General features: G+C 32.9%; 1 protein-coding gene across 3 annotated transcripts in view; it reads left to right on the top strand.

Annotated features, from left to right (window-relative positions):
* The window catches only part of LOC138701177 (ecdysone receptor-like), a 409,832-nt gene extending 393,252 nt beyond the window's left edge, over positions 1-16,580 (top strand). For all 3 annotated transcript variants that reach the window (XM_069827802.1, XM_069827803.1, XM_069827804.1), the window contains one exon: positions 1,830-16,580. In XM_069827802.1, the coding sequence (XP_069683903.1) occupies positions 1,830-2,074 (245 nt within the window). In that variant the 3' untranslated portion in view covers positions 2,075-16,580. The remainder of the gene's footprint in view (positions 1-1,829) is intronic.
* The last annotated feature ends 683 nt before the right edge of the window (positions 16,581-17,263 follow it).

Genomic DNA, 17,263 nt, shown 5'->3' with positions numbered 1-17,263 from the left:
TTATGCTTACTAACACCACGGGAAGGTAGGGATGGGACATTGGGTATTTGTCCAGGTTGGTTCCTTAAAGCCTTCAATGGGAAGGATTAAAGGCTCTCCCCCCTATATCTGACAATATTGATGATAATAATAATAATAATAATAATGATAATAATAATGATGATGATAATAATTTAAGCACTTTCTTACGGATATATTTTACAGTTACAGTAGAACCTCTGTTAGTCATCCCTTAATTAATTGTTATATGGATTGTGAAAAGAGCATCTTTTAAGTTGTGTATAATAACAGCTTACACTTTTCTTTCCTATTTTCTGAATCATTCCTACCACGATCATCGTAACTTTGCTGAATGTGTAACTTTCGTTCGTTTTTCTGTCAAGTTTAAATAAATACAGTATTTCCACTCCTTTTCGTTTATCATAAAAATTTCACTGTCCGTCTCCCTTGCTCGGATATTTATTAGTAATTAGCAAATTTAGAATAGATATAAAAAGGAAATTAGTTGCGTGAAGTGCGCAAAAAAGAAACCGACTTTTTAAAGCATCTTTAATTGCATGAGGTAGATTTCAGTTTATTAAAATTGATAAATATGCGTTCTTTTTTCAATTATCTAACCATTCACTATGTACCTTCATTAATATGGATAATCAAGATTGTGCTGTACTTAAGTTGAAAGCAGGGGCGTAGCGTCCATGGATGTGGTGGAAGTATTGCTTCTCCTTCTATTTTTAAAGGAAAGATTTTTTTTATTTGTACACAGACAAAACTTTATTATTCGTCTTTTCTTATATTTAATTTCTTTTATATATGATGTTTCGACTCACGGGTAAAATGAGATGTTAGCTTCCTATAGTACAGTAGAATTCCTCGTATCCGGCAACTGTGGAACAAAGCCAGTGCTGGATAACTGATTTTGCCGGATAATTGGAAAATACATTTACAGGCTATGTAAAGACACACTGTACTGCACAAACATTTTTTTCCATGTTGAAATTTAGTATAATTTTCATATAGATATTTAAAAATAAAGTTTTGAAATACGTACAATGTTTATTTTTAGTACTGAATACGGTAATGTTGTTGTTGTTTTCTAATGCCAGGCGTTTGAAATAAAGTCATTTGACCTCTTGCACTCCAATATTTTTCAAAGATGTAATGTACATTCATCACTTCATAATTATTGTAATACAGTAATACATAATAGCATATAAAATACTAAAAGTTACGACAATTTTAAATTGCGGTCATGTGAGTCATGTGACGTGAAGAGCAGTGTAACCAACATCGCAACTACGAAGACGAAGTAGCGCTCGGTGATTTGAGCCTAAGAATAGTTCACTTGCGTTTCGTGAAATCCATTGTGCAACAGCAGTGCTTAGCGGTACTATCTATCATACGAATGAAATTTTTACATGCTGTAGGAACAGAGAATTTCACATTTTTCTATTTGGACTCATCTAACACCTCTTCGAAATGGGCGAGTTCAAGTGGTAAATTTTAAGATATCGTCTCTGTGCATCATTTTGTTCTGTGTAAACTGCCATCATTTTGAATTTTGGAAAAAAAATATATATAAATAATTTTTTTATATTGTAAAAATATTTTTTTCATATAGCAGAAGGACAGTGTTTTACACATACCAATTTTCATTATTATACAAGATACAGTAATGGAGGAAAAAATGTTGAATATTTCCAAAAATTTTACTGCTGTAAGCTGTACCTAATCCCTTAAGTGTGAAATGTAGTGATCATAAAATATTTGTATGTTGCTGTTATTGTTCACTGACAACTTTGTAACCTTATGAATATTTTCCATATTTTCAGAGAGGCCGTCCCTGATTGAAGGCTGGAAGGTAGAGAAGATCCAAGAAATATATCTGGAGGCATTGAAAGCATATGTCGACAACAGAAGGCGTCCTCGCTCGGGCACAATTTTTGCTAAACTGTTATCGGTGCTGACAGAGCTGCGTACCCTCGGAAATCAGAATTCTGAAATGTGCTTCTCACTCAAGTTAAAGAACAAGAAGCTGCCACCGTTCCTTGCCGAAATCTGGGATGTCATCCCTTAGTGTCGCTGCCGTGGCAGATGTGAGCGTTGTTATAGTTAGCACAGCGATCATGAAGCTCATTTACTTTTTTGGGGATTTGGGATTTAGGGAGAAATAAAATCTGTAGGGGAATGTACGCTGTATTTTTCATCCAATTCAAATCTTCTGTCAAACTTCAAGTGCCAGTATCTTCATGAAAATTGTTGCCGTGTTTCTGACTTAAACAAAATTCAGTTTCAACTAATCTTGCTCTGTAATAATATTTACATTTCAGAATCTTCTTCTGTGAAGTTAGATTCTGTGTACTATGATGTTGTTACCAGCATTTTTCATGAAAGAAAATTTGCCTGTCGCGAGAACTGAATATTCTCAACACAGGACCACAGAACAGAGGTTTACGTGTTCTTTGCTTTGCAGTAGGACATATTATATCCAGATTAGTTTGCATTGCTTTACTTTCAAAGCGAGAAAGAAGACATGAATGGCTGAATACTGCTGGTCAGAATTACAGTTCAAATCAGAATTACTTCTGCATTGAATCTCACCATCGTTGTTTGAATTGAAAGTCTAAACTGTCTAATGGCTTCCATGAAGATATTGGTATGTCTGTCAGATAGAAATTATTTGCAATAACACTGAGAAAAGAGTAATGAACTCACACACATCTAGTAAAGTAATAGTGGTTACATACAATTTTTTCTCTCTGTATTTTTCTATCTCCAAACAAAAATTTACATTTTAGTTCAAAATTCTTGAAATGTTTCAATATATTGTAAATATGTTTGCTGTATCGCCTATTTAAGGAGATACATTCTTGTAGCAGAAATATTTTAACATATTTCAGATATTTGCTGCCAGTAATCCTTGTTCACTTTTGAATATTCTGGACGAATCGTTTCTTATAATATTATCAACTGCCGAAATATTTAATATGTAGAGTAAAACAACTTTAATAAATATTAGTAAATAATAGCATACTGTTTTTGAAAATGTGTGGCTTCCATGGATCTTTGGTCCCCATGTGGGAGATTTACTGAATTTAAAAGAATCATAACTAAAATTAAATGAAATCAAAATTCTGTGTCTAAGTTCGCATTACTTCACTCTCTGATCTTAGTACCAGATGCTGTCTCGACAATTGTGAGGATCTCTGCTAGAGAAGATTAGGAAATGTCGATTCATAATCTCTTTTATATTTCGTGATATCTGCCGTACAAAGTGCGTAAATTAAAACTGTATGTCAGTTAAACTGAGACAAATTAGGAAAAGTCATCGTCTTAGTTGCCAAGAATGTTTGGCACTGGAAACGAACAACAATCCAAAATTATTATTTTACAAAATACAATTTTTCCTCATTATATGAAAGACAAAAATAATGTTTCACTCTTAGATTCACCATTTCCAGAGTTTTATTGACAAGCTAGACATGAAAAATATCACTCTATGGAAGCCTCATACATCCTACATGGATAAATATATAATAGGATGCGAAACTTAATGAGTTTCCCGTAACACATACTAGAGGCGCTGTTATATAAATTGATCTTGCTGCCATCTGTTTCTGGGAGGGGCGTTATTACATCTAGCAGCGCACCAAGTAGCGAAAAGAGTAATTACTCCATGCATTTAGCAGCGCACCTGGTGACGAAAATGTTAAACTGTGCAGAAAGTATTCCCTCCCACCCTCATCGATATTCAAAACTAACCCATTTAAAATAAAACATTTACAGTTTTATTCCCTACAGCATATTCTACTGAAAATTCTTACCGGAGCCAACAGGAAGATAAAAGAGACGATGTGTTTTACACTACATGATTAAAATATAACCAGACAGAGACAAAAAATAAAGCAAAAGGTTAGATAATTGGGATTGTATTCTTTGGGTATTTATTGCACAGCACAATGGAAAAGTCTGCAAGAACTACTTAGATAGTTCAATTTATTATATTACTATTACTTTACAATACATTCAACAACACTATTTTTACAACGTCCATAAACATCACTGTTTAACATACACTGCTTATACACACACGTATCACTTTATGTTCACTTAATAGCAAGTTTCAGTCCGCCATCTCGGCTCTTCGACTCTCCCGTACAGCAATATCTCGAACGGATAAATAGAGAATTCTGGGTAATGTACCCAACATGTAGTTCTAATATTCATCACCTACGACGTTGGGCACTGATCACCTTATTTCAAACCCCCAAATCCAGATGGTGCTGACCGCAGTTTCGCATCCTATTATATATTTATCCATGCATCCTATTTGAAGACCTTTTCTCATTATTGGTTATTATCAGTCCATTTCGAAAATCAGTGTTTTTTTTTTTTCTATCTGGCAGAATGATGACATGGTGAAGAAAGACCAGAAGAAAGATTTGGGTGGATTATCTTTGAGAAACATGAGTAGCTGTATTCAATGAGGAGATTCGGAGTAGTTTTATCTGTAGATCTTTTTCAACTACAGACAAATTAATCTTTTTATAATGGAAACTTAAATTTTCTGGGATTAGTCATTATATATTCTGTAAAAGTTTCCAATACAAACCAAGATTAATTTGATTAGAGTAATATGTATTTCCTCTTTGAAAATGGCTGCATGTAACTTTGAGTTCCTGTCGTTAGAAATGATGTAGCCTGCACTTGTTGACCTCACTTGGGTGTCTGTTAACGACGCTGTTAATGGTCACCTGACTGGGCATTAGATCCAGTGTGGACTCGGATGATGCTTACGTGTTGATATTAGTTTGTTAATTCATTTAGGCCTATCAATGTTCTGTATGGCATTGATCGGATGTCTCTTCGCTGTTCCTACTATAATAATGTCAAAACTGAGAATACTTAACGGTTGTGATAACGATCGATTTCTGTTCGTTCTTTTCGGAGGTGAAAAACAAGGGAAGATACGTGTAAACCGATTTATCTTCCTGAAACACCACCAAAATGCAGGCTGTGAAAAAATAAATAAAAACTTTTTTTCTGTTTCGTAAAGAAGTCGAGTTTTTGGAGAGAAGAAAAGGGTACCGCATGAAAGAAATGTGGATGTGAGTTTGTTTTTAAATTTGAAACAGAGTCTATATTATTATTATTAATATTATTATTATAATAACGTGGTTGTCGATAGTTTCGTGTGACAGGAAGAAGAGAAGAAAGGAAGACGTAGTTGTTATAAAAAAACATAAGTTTGTTCATTTATTGTTTTATGCAGAGAATTATTTATAGATGTGAAAAATGTATAAAAGACTGGTTGGAAGATTTTTGGGACACAAATCTGGTGCCTTTTTCGAAGTCAAAGTGAGAGGTGCATCGGAATGAAGTATGCAGTGTTGACACGGTGTTTTGAAAGGTGCTGATTTTCTGTGTACTAGGAAACTTAACAGAGACCTGCATATAGTTTCCTCTGTACAATAATGAAAACAAGTTGAGGTGATAGCAAGAAGAAAAATAACCGTCCGTTTTTAAAAATGATTGTAAATTAAATCTATAGTTTCTTCAGGTAAGCATAATATATATAATAATACGAGTAGAAATAAAAGGCTTAAATATAAGTGAAAAAGTGCTACGGTTTATATTCAGTATAAATCGCAAGAGTTGTCAATTATGTTTCCACAAAAGTTTCTGTTTTTTTGTTGTGGGGCTGCCTTAGGGGGGACATACGATGCTGCAGAACAGTGTTTTAGGCATCAAGCCTTCCCAAAAGTGTTACCAGTGTTTTACATTGGAACGGAGCGTCCTCGAAACAAGTGCCCTGACTCTAGCGCCCTGGATATCCCTAATGGGAGAAGTGGAAACTAATCAAAATGCTTGGAAACTTGAAGAAACTTTGTAAGGATCGAGATCTTCTGCATAACAAGATTTTCAGCATGAAACGATTATCCCTCGTGTCCTTCCTGCGTGGAAGCGGCGTATGCAAGAGTGATATAAAATATTCGAGAGATTTGTTTTTACAAATACGTACAGATTTTTACATTGTGAACACACCACTGTCCTGCCTGCCTGACGGAGCGGAGAAATTATTCCATTTCTTTGAATGTTTACTATACTGTACTAAACGATCTGCTGATTACGGCCATTATATGCTGTCGTTTCAATTTGTACTGTTCCGTAATATTGCATAGTAACAGAGATTCCTAAAACCTAGGTGTTTTTAAATTTTAACTGATAAGTCATGATAACACTCATTAAGTCAATATAATTTTTTTTTTTTTTGTACCTTGTTCTTTTTCCAGTCTCACTGTAAGTATTTCATACTTTTTTTAAAGAAAGAAACAGACAAATGGACGTGTAGTGTCGTATGCTGCTACAGTTTCGTTCCAATTTAGAGAAATTTAAGTACTGTATGTAGGTAGTTTTTTGTTACTGCAATCTTTTTTGCCAGATATTGCCTTATCTTAAAAGGGAAAAGATTGATAAAAATATCTGTGTTCCTCCTATTTAAAAAGAAGAACTGAACATATTCTGTGCATAATAACGAAAATAAAACGTAGCACTGCAGCTTTTTTGAAAACAATGTAACTTTTTTTCCCCCTTTTTTATCAACCATTTACCATTAAATTCTTTGAGACTCGTAATGTTTTAAAGTTTTTTCCCTTGGGGCTCAAACACTTATAGCACTGCCTAGACAAGACACACAGACGAGATCGCATTTACATGGGCACTGATCTTTACATAATGTGCTGAGAATGCAGACATGATTCCACACTGCCAAATCTATCATATGAAATGTGCTGCCCGTACAATTTTTAAAACGTAATCTCGAACGAAGTCCCATCTACCACGTGTAGCTTGAAACATAAGTACTATAAATGATTTATGTGTTCATAAGGATTTGATTTGTTTCTTGTAGACAAATAGCATTCAACATGTAACTGTGAAAACAGCATTTGTTGTCCTTCTGTATCTATCTTAACTGTTTATCGGTCTTCTGAACCCCTTACATGGAGTTACACAGTCATTCCGTTTCATCATGGCGATAACAGTTAAGTATACACTGCCTCCGAAGTAAGTGCGTTGGTTATACCAACATGAAATTTATCTCGAGACATGATTAAATTAAATATGACGATTGTGTGTGTTGCTCCACAGAAGGGGTTTAACTAATACATTTAGGCATCGCTTTTTGTGGCAACTAAGTCAGTAAAGAGGAAATTCCTACAATATCTTGGTCCCTGTTTTAATATTGTAAAAAGTGACAATTGAAAATCTTTTTAAAAATATAAGGCCACGAAATGATGCTTATAATAACAGCAATTAAGATCTCCTAATAGGTTTTAATATTGATAACATTGCTGTTCTCTGCTCAACCTAAAGACGCTGTTTGAAATGTGTGCCTGTATGACACTGCCATCTATGTCAGATTTCCTCTACTTGGAAACCTCTGTTTTAAACAGTTGACATACAATAACAAAATGGAACTTATTTGCCATAAAATTCGTCAGAATCTAAATGTGACTAAAGAACGAAATCATTGTCAATGTTGTGCACTTGATATCCTTGTTTTTTTTTATGTAACTGAGAGATAATTAATGTTCAAACTGTAACACTTGAATTATTTTATTGAGAAACAAATGAAAAATTTGGTGCTGCAGTGACTAAGGTTTTAAATCTGTTCTGTTTCTGCTGCTGGCTGAGCGTGTATATGCTACGCAACTCTAGAGTGACTGATGATTATGATAAGTTGATGATGTGCGAGTACCGTTGCTGATTCGACTGTACCTAGAAATGGGGATTTGTGACTGCTGCCTTGAAACCAAGGCACTTACATCACTTCACACCACTTTCCTCTTCCAAATCTGACATGCTTACGATCTGTTTGAGGTTTGGAATTTGATGGTGTTATCGTCAACGAGAATCCACATAGATTATGTCATAGCCCTCCACTTGCCCATATTTTTTTTTTTCCAGTCATCCTATTTCAATCACTCTAGCTTGACTCTGTCTATGAACTTGGAAAATGTATGTAATTCAATCAGGTAACATTGAGTGTATTATGTTATCTTTTGGTTATGCTGAAAAAATTTATGAATTTGGATTGGTAAGCACTGAAATCTTCTTAATTTGAAGCAGCGTTATTTCACATTGGTTAGTAAAGTAAGATTTTAAATTTCTTTCACATTATTTTTTCCAGCTTTTATTACCATTCTGTTCAGTTGATAACATTGATTTTTCTTTTCATAAAATCACACCCCTTTTCTTATGATGGTAGAAGAAAGAAGTGTAATATTTTTGAAGTAGTAACAATTCTTATATACTGTACTTCATCTTTGAATGCAATATTATGTTGGATGACTAAATGATCACATGGTTTTTGCAGCTGGAAGTAGAGACTGTTATTTTAATGACATCAATCTAAATAATGATGTAGGAAAACTTAAATTCATTTCAGGAATTCAAACTTTCGTCGTAGGATAATAGAATTCTGTATATATATATAAAAAAAATTTTTCGTACATGAAATCTGGAAGAAGGAACTCATTTACCTTTTTACTTCTGCTTTTATACCAGTCTGTTGTCGAAATACGGATTGACTTAGTTTGCCTGCTCGTACAAATATTATTATTCAGAATTTGGCGACTTTCTGTGAAATCACACACACTTTTATTAGCCAGTCAGTTATTGAATCCAAAGAAGTCATGTTACTGTATCTGTGTTCTCTAAATTTGGTTGATACAAACAAATTGCAATTTTATTTAGACTATATTCGTAAAAAAATGTGGGATATTATGGTAACCTATCACTGTTAATAATTGTTAACTTCAGGAAGGAATTGTTCACGAACAATTACAATTCTGATTTTCTGTAAATCAATAACAACTTTAAAAAAAAAAGGAAAAGACATTAATTTGCATAAAATATATACCCACTAATTTCATCAATATAGTCCGTCCATTTGTTCGTGGAATGAAAAGCCCATGAAGGACAAAAGCCGACCAACTGGGTGCTGGCCTCATATCCACATGCTTCAGCAGAGGTGAACATTATTGCTCGTTTTCGAAACCGTGTTTCGCTAACTTCATACATACATAAGTGTTCTGCCCATGGCCAGGTCTTTCAATGCAAACCCAGCATTCTCCAATCTTTCCTATTTTCTGCCTCCCTCGCATATGATTGACATATCTTAATGTCGTCTGTCATCTGATAACTTCTTCTGCCCCTAACTCTTCTCCCATTCGCCATTCCTTCCAGTGCATCCTTCAGTTTCTTCTCAGCCAGTGACCCAACCAATTCCTTTTTCTCTTTCTGATCAATTTCAGCATAACTGTCATAGTTTACAAAATTCATCACCATGTTGGGTTGACAGTGATCCTATACACTGGCGGAAATTTCATGAGAATTCCTTCCCCATGAGGACTCGAACCAGTGTTCATTCCATAAAGTAAGTCCTGGGCATGATGCTTGGACAACGATGCTACACATCTGTATAGTACTACCAGTACCACATAATAATGTTCATCCACTTTTATGAAAAAAATGTTGGATGATAGATTAACATTATTTACACTACTGCAAATGGAGCATTTTTAATATGCGTGAGACATTAAGGCATAATAATTAACGACATAAGAATAAAAAATTTTTAAAAATCATAATATACTGTAATTAAACCAAAATAAAATATATCGCAAAGAAATAAATTAATTAATGTACTTAATTACCAGGAGGGACAAAATTAACATAACAACTGGAACCAAATCATTTTATAAATTCCAGTGAATTATTGCATATGAAAGATGTTAAGTACTAAAAATGTTCTATAAAAGAAAATATTGTCCATGTAAACAATAAATCTAATTTTCGGCACAGATCATGCCCCAGACCATAAAAGGAATATGAATTAGTGATGGGCGGATAGTCAAATTGTTTCCAATACTATTGATAAATGGGAAGATCATTCATAATATTATAGGATTTCAAATTGGAGCTGAGCAACACAATTCTTTTTCAGCGATTCAATCAGATATTACGAATTGTTTGTAATGATTCTTTCAGAGTTTGTTCAGAACTTATCTCAGTCTGTGATTCCAAGTATTCTTTTGAATCTTAAACGAACAACTCACAGGATTCTTCACTTTGCAATCATGGGTAGAATAAAAGTGTTCTACATATCTCGCATAGATGGCAGAGTAGCCCCGGGAAGGATACAGTCCTTCTATAATGATAGTTGAGACATTGAATTGTCTCTTTCTGATTGGCTAGAACCATTTTCGTGACCATAATGGGAGATAGTTATCCTCAATTATAATTTATATACTTGATAGTAATATCAAGTACAATTTTTACATTAAATCCCTATTTAACTACTACGCAAATTTGAGGCACACTCATTATTTTTCATATTTAACTAAGAAAATCCAGTATTTTGTTTCTACTTATTCCTTGTATCATACACCATTCACCCACAACTAAGTAATTTTGTCAGAAGTTATCTGTAGTCACTGAGATATTCAGTTGCTTTGGAAAGACTGTTATCCAAAACTGAAAACTTAATCAATGAAAGGCGTAACCATCTGCATCTGAACAAAGTGGAAATACTTATTTTAATGGGGAACGACTATTTTTGGTGCAAAGGTCACATGTTTAAAAATACATTATAATGATAGCTATTGTTGGAACTGGGGAGAGGATGGTATTTCTTGGTGAAAAATGAGTAAATTTTCAAAAAATAATTTTTTTTTTTTCCTTAAAATACTCTGTGATACATTGTATAACATTTTGTGGGTATTTGTGCCCTTATCGGATGTTGAGACGCCATTTTTAAACTTCCTGCACTCTGGATTTTTAAATCACACCGCCCTTTGATTGTTGTTTCCGGAACTCCATTTTTTTTTTTTTTTTTTTTTTTTTTTTTTCCTGTGATGTGTGTGGAATACATTGTGTAACATTTTGTGGGTATTTGTGCCCTTGTCGGATGTTGAGACGTCATTTTTGAAGTTCCTGCGCTCTGAATTTTTAAATCACACCCCCCTTTTGATTGCTGTTTCTGGAACTTTATTTTTTTGCTACATTGTCAGACAAGAATCGATATAATTTCTGAACTATTAAAGATATATGCATGAAATTTAGAACACATTCTCTAGACTATTAGGAAACTTTTCTCTGTAACAGAATTTTCCTAATTGATTTCATTTTAAAAATAAATCTGTCTGTTTGCAAGAAAGAAAATTAAAAAAAAGTGTTATTAAATTTTAATTGTTTATTTTACAAATGTAGGGAGTAATATCAAAATTCTGTTACAGACAGTTTGTAGAGCATGCTTTTACAAGTAAATTATAACAAACTGTTTGAATTTATCTTTAAAAATGGCTTAGATACATCGGTTTTAGTAAAATCCTGCATTGGGTACATTTTTTTTTTTCAAATCTGGTCCCCAAATATATTTTTTTTAATTTATATTTGGTTGAGTTGCTATAGCCATAAGCTCTCTACATAAAAAAAAATTAATATTTTACACCAAATAGGAAAAAAGTTAAAAAAAAAAATAACGTCCTCTCCCCTTAAGACAGATTGTAATATTGTATGTTATATGTAATCCACATTCAATTCATATTAAATTAATAGTTCAGTATGCGTTTGGACATAAATTCAGATATATATTCAGTTTATAACCAATTAACAAAAAAGTTTGTAATGATTATTATTAGTATCAATAGTTTGGGAACAACAGTCGATAGTACTATGTATATTATCGTAAATGATTATCGCCCATCGCTAATAGAAGTATAATAAAGATACTGTACTATGTTTTTCTGTTACAAATGCTTAAAATTTTTCATTTGATTCAAGAAATAATAGGAAGGAAAAAATATAGTTAAAGATGCGGGCTGCTTTCTTAAATAAGAGACCAAGTTAATGGAAATACACTGAAGCAAGAGAAGGATTATACTTCTCCACTACTGCACAACTCGTGCATATTCCACATTGAGGAAAATAAGTCTTCAGTCTTACATAACATCCAAAGGATCGTATAGTTAAAATTTATTTTTTATATTAGCCTGTAATACACATAAATGAAAACATATACAATAACTGATTTCACACTAAATTTTGGCATTATTACATTGTCCTGAAAGAACTATACTTCCTAAGTTAATGTAGATGAAAGAGCACTCTGGATTTACATATAGTAATTTATGTTCAGACCTTACATTAATTATAATCCAGGGATTATATTCACAAACAAATCATGTTTTTATTCCCAGTCTGTGTCAGTTATTTTTACATCCTATAAAATAAAATCATGTGTATATCATATATTTCCATTCTTCCGAGCTCGAGAAATAATTTTAAAAATTAATTAACACCTTTATTCGTTTATTCTTATTTAAGAAAGGGAAATTTACTTTTGTTGATAACTATACTGGCTATTTATTTTTCTTATGAAAAAAAAATGAAGGATATAACTAACAGTAGAAAAGAAAATGATCACTGTCCATTATAAGTTCCGAGTATTGTCATGAATTACACATTTCGTTTGAGATTAATGTAATTCTTTACTATAAAAATAATTCTGAGAATATTCTATAAAAATTTATGTTAGAAATTTAACTTGTAAATTTGTTATTAGTCGTAGTTAATTTCATAAAATGAAATAACGTGATGAAATTAATTAGAATCTTATTCGAATAACAGTTAAATCTATTATTATGATCTGTATTACAATTGAATCCATTGAAAATTAATTTGAGAACGTGGTGTGAAATGAAGTAAGAGTATTGGTATCAGGTTTTCTACTTGGGTACCTGGAATTATAGTGTTATGTAAATACGTTGTATATCAGCTTAACACAGACTTATATATAAGGGGTGTTTCATTGATACCACAACTCCAGACTTAAAATATACATTTTTTTTACACAAGAATAACTTGGTAATTTGAAAATGTGCTACTGCAGCTCTATACAGGCCTTTCTAGTATTATTTGATAATTTTTAGTAGTCTCAGAGACATTATTGACCTCAAGACATTTAAACCAACATTTCAGCATGATGTACAAGCCTTTCTAACGTAAAGTTTCATTTTCTGCAGTGCTTGGGAAATGCTTTCTTTTTGTTCTCCAAGTACGTGGTGTAGTCATATTTTAGTTGTGGAATTGAAACTTACAATGAACTGTATCTTCCTATGCGATTTCTCTCTCTTTTTTTTACTGAACAGTTGTAAATAGGTTTTAATTTTGTTAATTGATTGTACAGCTAAAGTGTAAGGAGTGCTACTCGATATTTTTTAATTATTGTTAAGTTCTAAATACCTGAATTTAATTAAAATGTTGATGTAAATATATACCTCCTCTTTGTGTATCGAGTCTTACTCGTCATAAGGATTATTGTTTGTGTATTTCTACTCGTGCAATATGTACAAACTAGTAGTGTGTTATATATAATGTATAGGTTGAATTTACTGTAGAATTTTTAATAACTAAATTCTATTTATATTTAATTTTTCTCATTATTCAGGCAATATTTAATAATGGCATTTTTACAAAAGAAAAAGTTTGTTATCCAAGGATTTATTTTCATTATTGAAGATTGTTTTGGTTAAGATTTTTTTAAAAGTATCCATATACATTAAAAAGGGTTTCAGAAATTATTACATCTGCTCGCCTCAGAAAAATTACTGGCTGATGTAGCAGATTATGATAATTACGAACGTGTTTCACTACAAATAGCATTTCTTAATGGTGCATCCCCAAGTGTAGAATAATTTTCATGCATTTTTAGAAGGTAAGAAATCAATTTTATATAAAGATGATGGCTCACTGCCCAGTCAACATTGGTGGTCCAACACAAGGTAGAAAATTTCATTTCAGGATAAGGAATTTCATTGAATTTCAGACATTTAGACGTGATCATGTACAGCAGAGTAATATCATGACTGATTTGTTATCGCTAGTTCATTCCTGAACTCATGTGTATAGTCTTCACATTTTTGCAGTTGGTTGCTGTATTGATCGTGGGATTCGAGAGTCTGCATTATCGAAGTAGCTTATTTGATCGTGTTGGAGAAATGTGATTTTTCATAGAAAAGTAATATGCTACCCGTAGAAGTATCTCCTTAGATGATAGAATATTAGAGCAGTTCTACTTGTAATGTGAAAGAATCATTCAGATACTTACAAAACCTTGGGAAAACATTAGCTTACTTTAATATATTAATGATAAAATTATAAAATAATACGTATGTTCATTTGAACTGACAGTCTTCCTAGGAATTAACCTATTGTTTTTAAAATGAACGTCAGCACTTTTATCAAAATGTAACTCTGAAACTTTAATAAGATTTTGAATGAAATTAGAATTACCAGTCACATTTCATGGAGAACTATTGAATGTACATTTTAGCTTGGAAATAAGTATTAAGGCCCACTCCCACTTAGCGGAATCGAACCGAAATGAAAAGTCTGCTGCCGCTCACATCTAGTGGAATTGAACCGAACAGTACTTTTGTGTTTTGTCATACAAAAGAGGATAATTCTGCACAAGATTTATTAATTTTTCTTCGTTCATATTAAATGGTGATTTTTGTATACGTACTACCGAATTTGCTCGCGTAATTTGCGCACCCTAATTTTTAAGGGATTATTTTTAACTTTATTTTTTGCTCCGTGTATTTTGCGCACACATTTTACGTACATATTTTTTTCAGTGTAGTAAGGATTTTCCTTCCCTACAGTCCATCGTAGGTCATTCACCAGCAACTGAAGTACCTGGTTCAGAAAGAAACCCCAAAGTCCCGCTACTTTAACAATGCTTGTCCTTGGTAGAGACAAGTTACCAGTATAGAAAATTAACCCTACCGTAAATACTTACCTATACATATACCAATTGAGATAAACTCAGAACAGGACCTCTTATTTGAAAAATCCGCATATTTTACGCACGCCAATTTTTCAGTGGCCGAAGTGAATTAAAAAGTGCGCAAATTACGCGAGCAAATACGGTATATCAGCATTAACTTTTAATAGTAAACAAATTAAGCCGCCAAGAATGTATGTGGTTCATTTGTTTTTTTCACGAAGGCTTCACGAGAACTTACGATCGTACCCGAAACAAGAAATTCTGTTCCGGCAGTGAAATAAATATTCTAGGTCATGAATTCTGTTCTGTTCGATTCGATTCAACGCATTGCTTTCTGCTATCTTCCATTTAAATACATTGTGAAGAGAAATTTTGTTCGATTTGATTCCGCTAAGTGGGAGTGGGCCTTTACTCTTTCTTTTTCATCTTTAGCTTTCAATAATTGGAGGGCCTTGGCTTGTTTTATCTTCATCCAAAGTAGATGTTACGAACTAGTAGGAATTCATGGTTATGTAGCTAATACAAAGCAAAACCACTTCAGATGACATACATGTAGACTGTAAGAGGGATAAAGCTCTACTCCCCAGCTGGAAATTAAATTTATTCGTGGTTAGAACCTTCAGTCATCGTGGAGGAGACACATTAATGATATTTCTACATATTTTTAATATCCTACAGTCATCTTGTCTCAATCAATTAGTACAAAATAATTTTAAAAAGTAGGTAATCTTTACAAATGCGTGAAAAGAACAGAAAAGGGAGATTGTAGAAATATAGCTAAACCACTAATGGGTTTGGGAAATTGTTTTGGTAATAAAGTAACTAGATTGTGTGTTCGTATTTATCAATATAATGTAGAGTTGGTATTTCTGAGGCAGCATTTTACGTCGTTCGGTAAATTTCTGAATCCCTCATATCAATGTTAAGTTTTAACACGTTTTAATTTAAATTTTAACATTATTTTTAGTATCTTCTGATGCTGGATTTAAATTAAGTCAAAGAATGAAATTGCTCCTTAGAAATTGATTGTTGTCGCTTGCAGAAAGTGCCATTATATACAATATATAGAATGATATGTCTGTCCTCTTCTCTGGTGTCCGGGCGTCTCGTACAGAGCTGCAGTGCTATCATTATTGAGAGTCGCAGTATTATTAAATGTTAGGAAGACTACTCATGTGTCCAGGTTTTTTTTAGCTTATAAATCAGTTGTTTAGTCATGAAACATCTGAGTTATACAAATAATATTAATAATGATAATAATAATAATGAAAGTAACATTACAAATGAAATGTTCTACATAGCATTTGATCTAACTGCTGACATTACAGGAGATGAAATGTAGACCCACAGTGATTGGTAAATCTTTGTATATTACTGTAGATGTACAGAGTAAAGGTTAAACTTAAGGCCTGGTACAGTCCTTTGTAAGAGGATTGAAGCAACAAAAATATGCAATATTATATTACATAATGTTGAGGGGGAACGTGTCCTGTGTTGTGAAGGTCTTGGGGAAACTCCATAATATACTGAAGCAGAGTTGCCAAGTTTGTAAGAAAAAGGGACTGACAAAGTATGGATTTCCCTCAAGACCCTTCATCATTCTGTGCAAACATTGAAACAAATGGTGCAGAGAAATGATATGATTGCATAAACCAACCAATTAATTGTATATGGAGAAAATAGTGACTTGTTCTATTTTGTGCAGTAAACAGACACCACAAAGTATGAATACTATGTTCTTTTTTCTCTCCTCCAATCTTCATCCATATTTTTATTATTCACTACAGTGACTCTGAAATACAAAGGCATTCCAGTTCAGACCACTTCTGTGCATATAAGATCGCATGATCTCCAGTGGCGTAGCATGAAATTTTGAGCAGGGGAAGCTAACTCAAGTTGTCTTTCATGCAATATGAGAAAACGTATTACAAAAATACAGTCTTAAAATAAATAGTAGTCAATTTCAAGTCAGCAGTCGAAGATTGGTTGGAACATCGTAACACCAATAAGGAATGACCTCAAATGATACGTAATAAAATGTGATTTCACGGTTTACACATATCTCTTAACAAATAGACACGTATACGTATAATATTAGCTCACTCCCTGTCATACTTAGAGAAATCACAATATTAGTATCATTACGTAAGTATGCGTCTGTCTTTTGGTTGTGTCCTTCATTGACAGCAAGGGAGTCTGTCATTTGTTTTTTAAATCACACTTTTGTTCGTAAGTCAGTTTTGATAATACAATTGTCCTAAAAAAATTCAAGTAAATTAGTGTCAGGAACTGTTATTTCGCTCATTATTTATTATATCAGCCACAATGCACACTAACACTTCAACTGAACACAACTGACGAAAAGGGATAACTCGGAAACTACTTATTTTAAATGTTAAAGCTAGCTTCTTT

Source organism: Periplaneta americana, chromosome 6 (genome assembly GCF_040183065.1).
Source record: "Periplaneta americana isolate PAMFEO1 chromosome 6, P.americana_PAMFEO1_priV1, whole genome shotgun sequence".
NCBI lineage: Eukaryota > Metazoa > Arthropoda > Insecta > Blattodea > Blattidae > Periplaneta > Periplaneta americana.
Note: the sequence above shows the minus strand (reverse complement) of the source record. Positions and strands in the feature narration are given on the sequence as shown.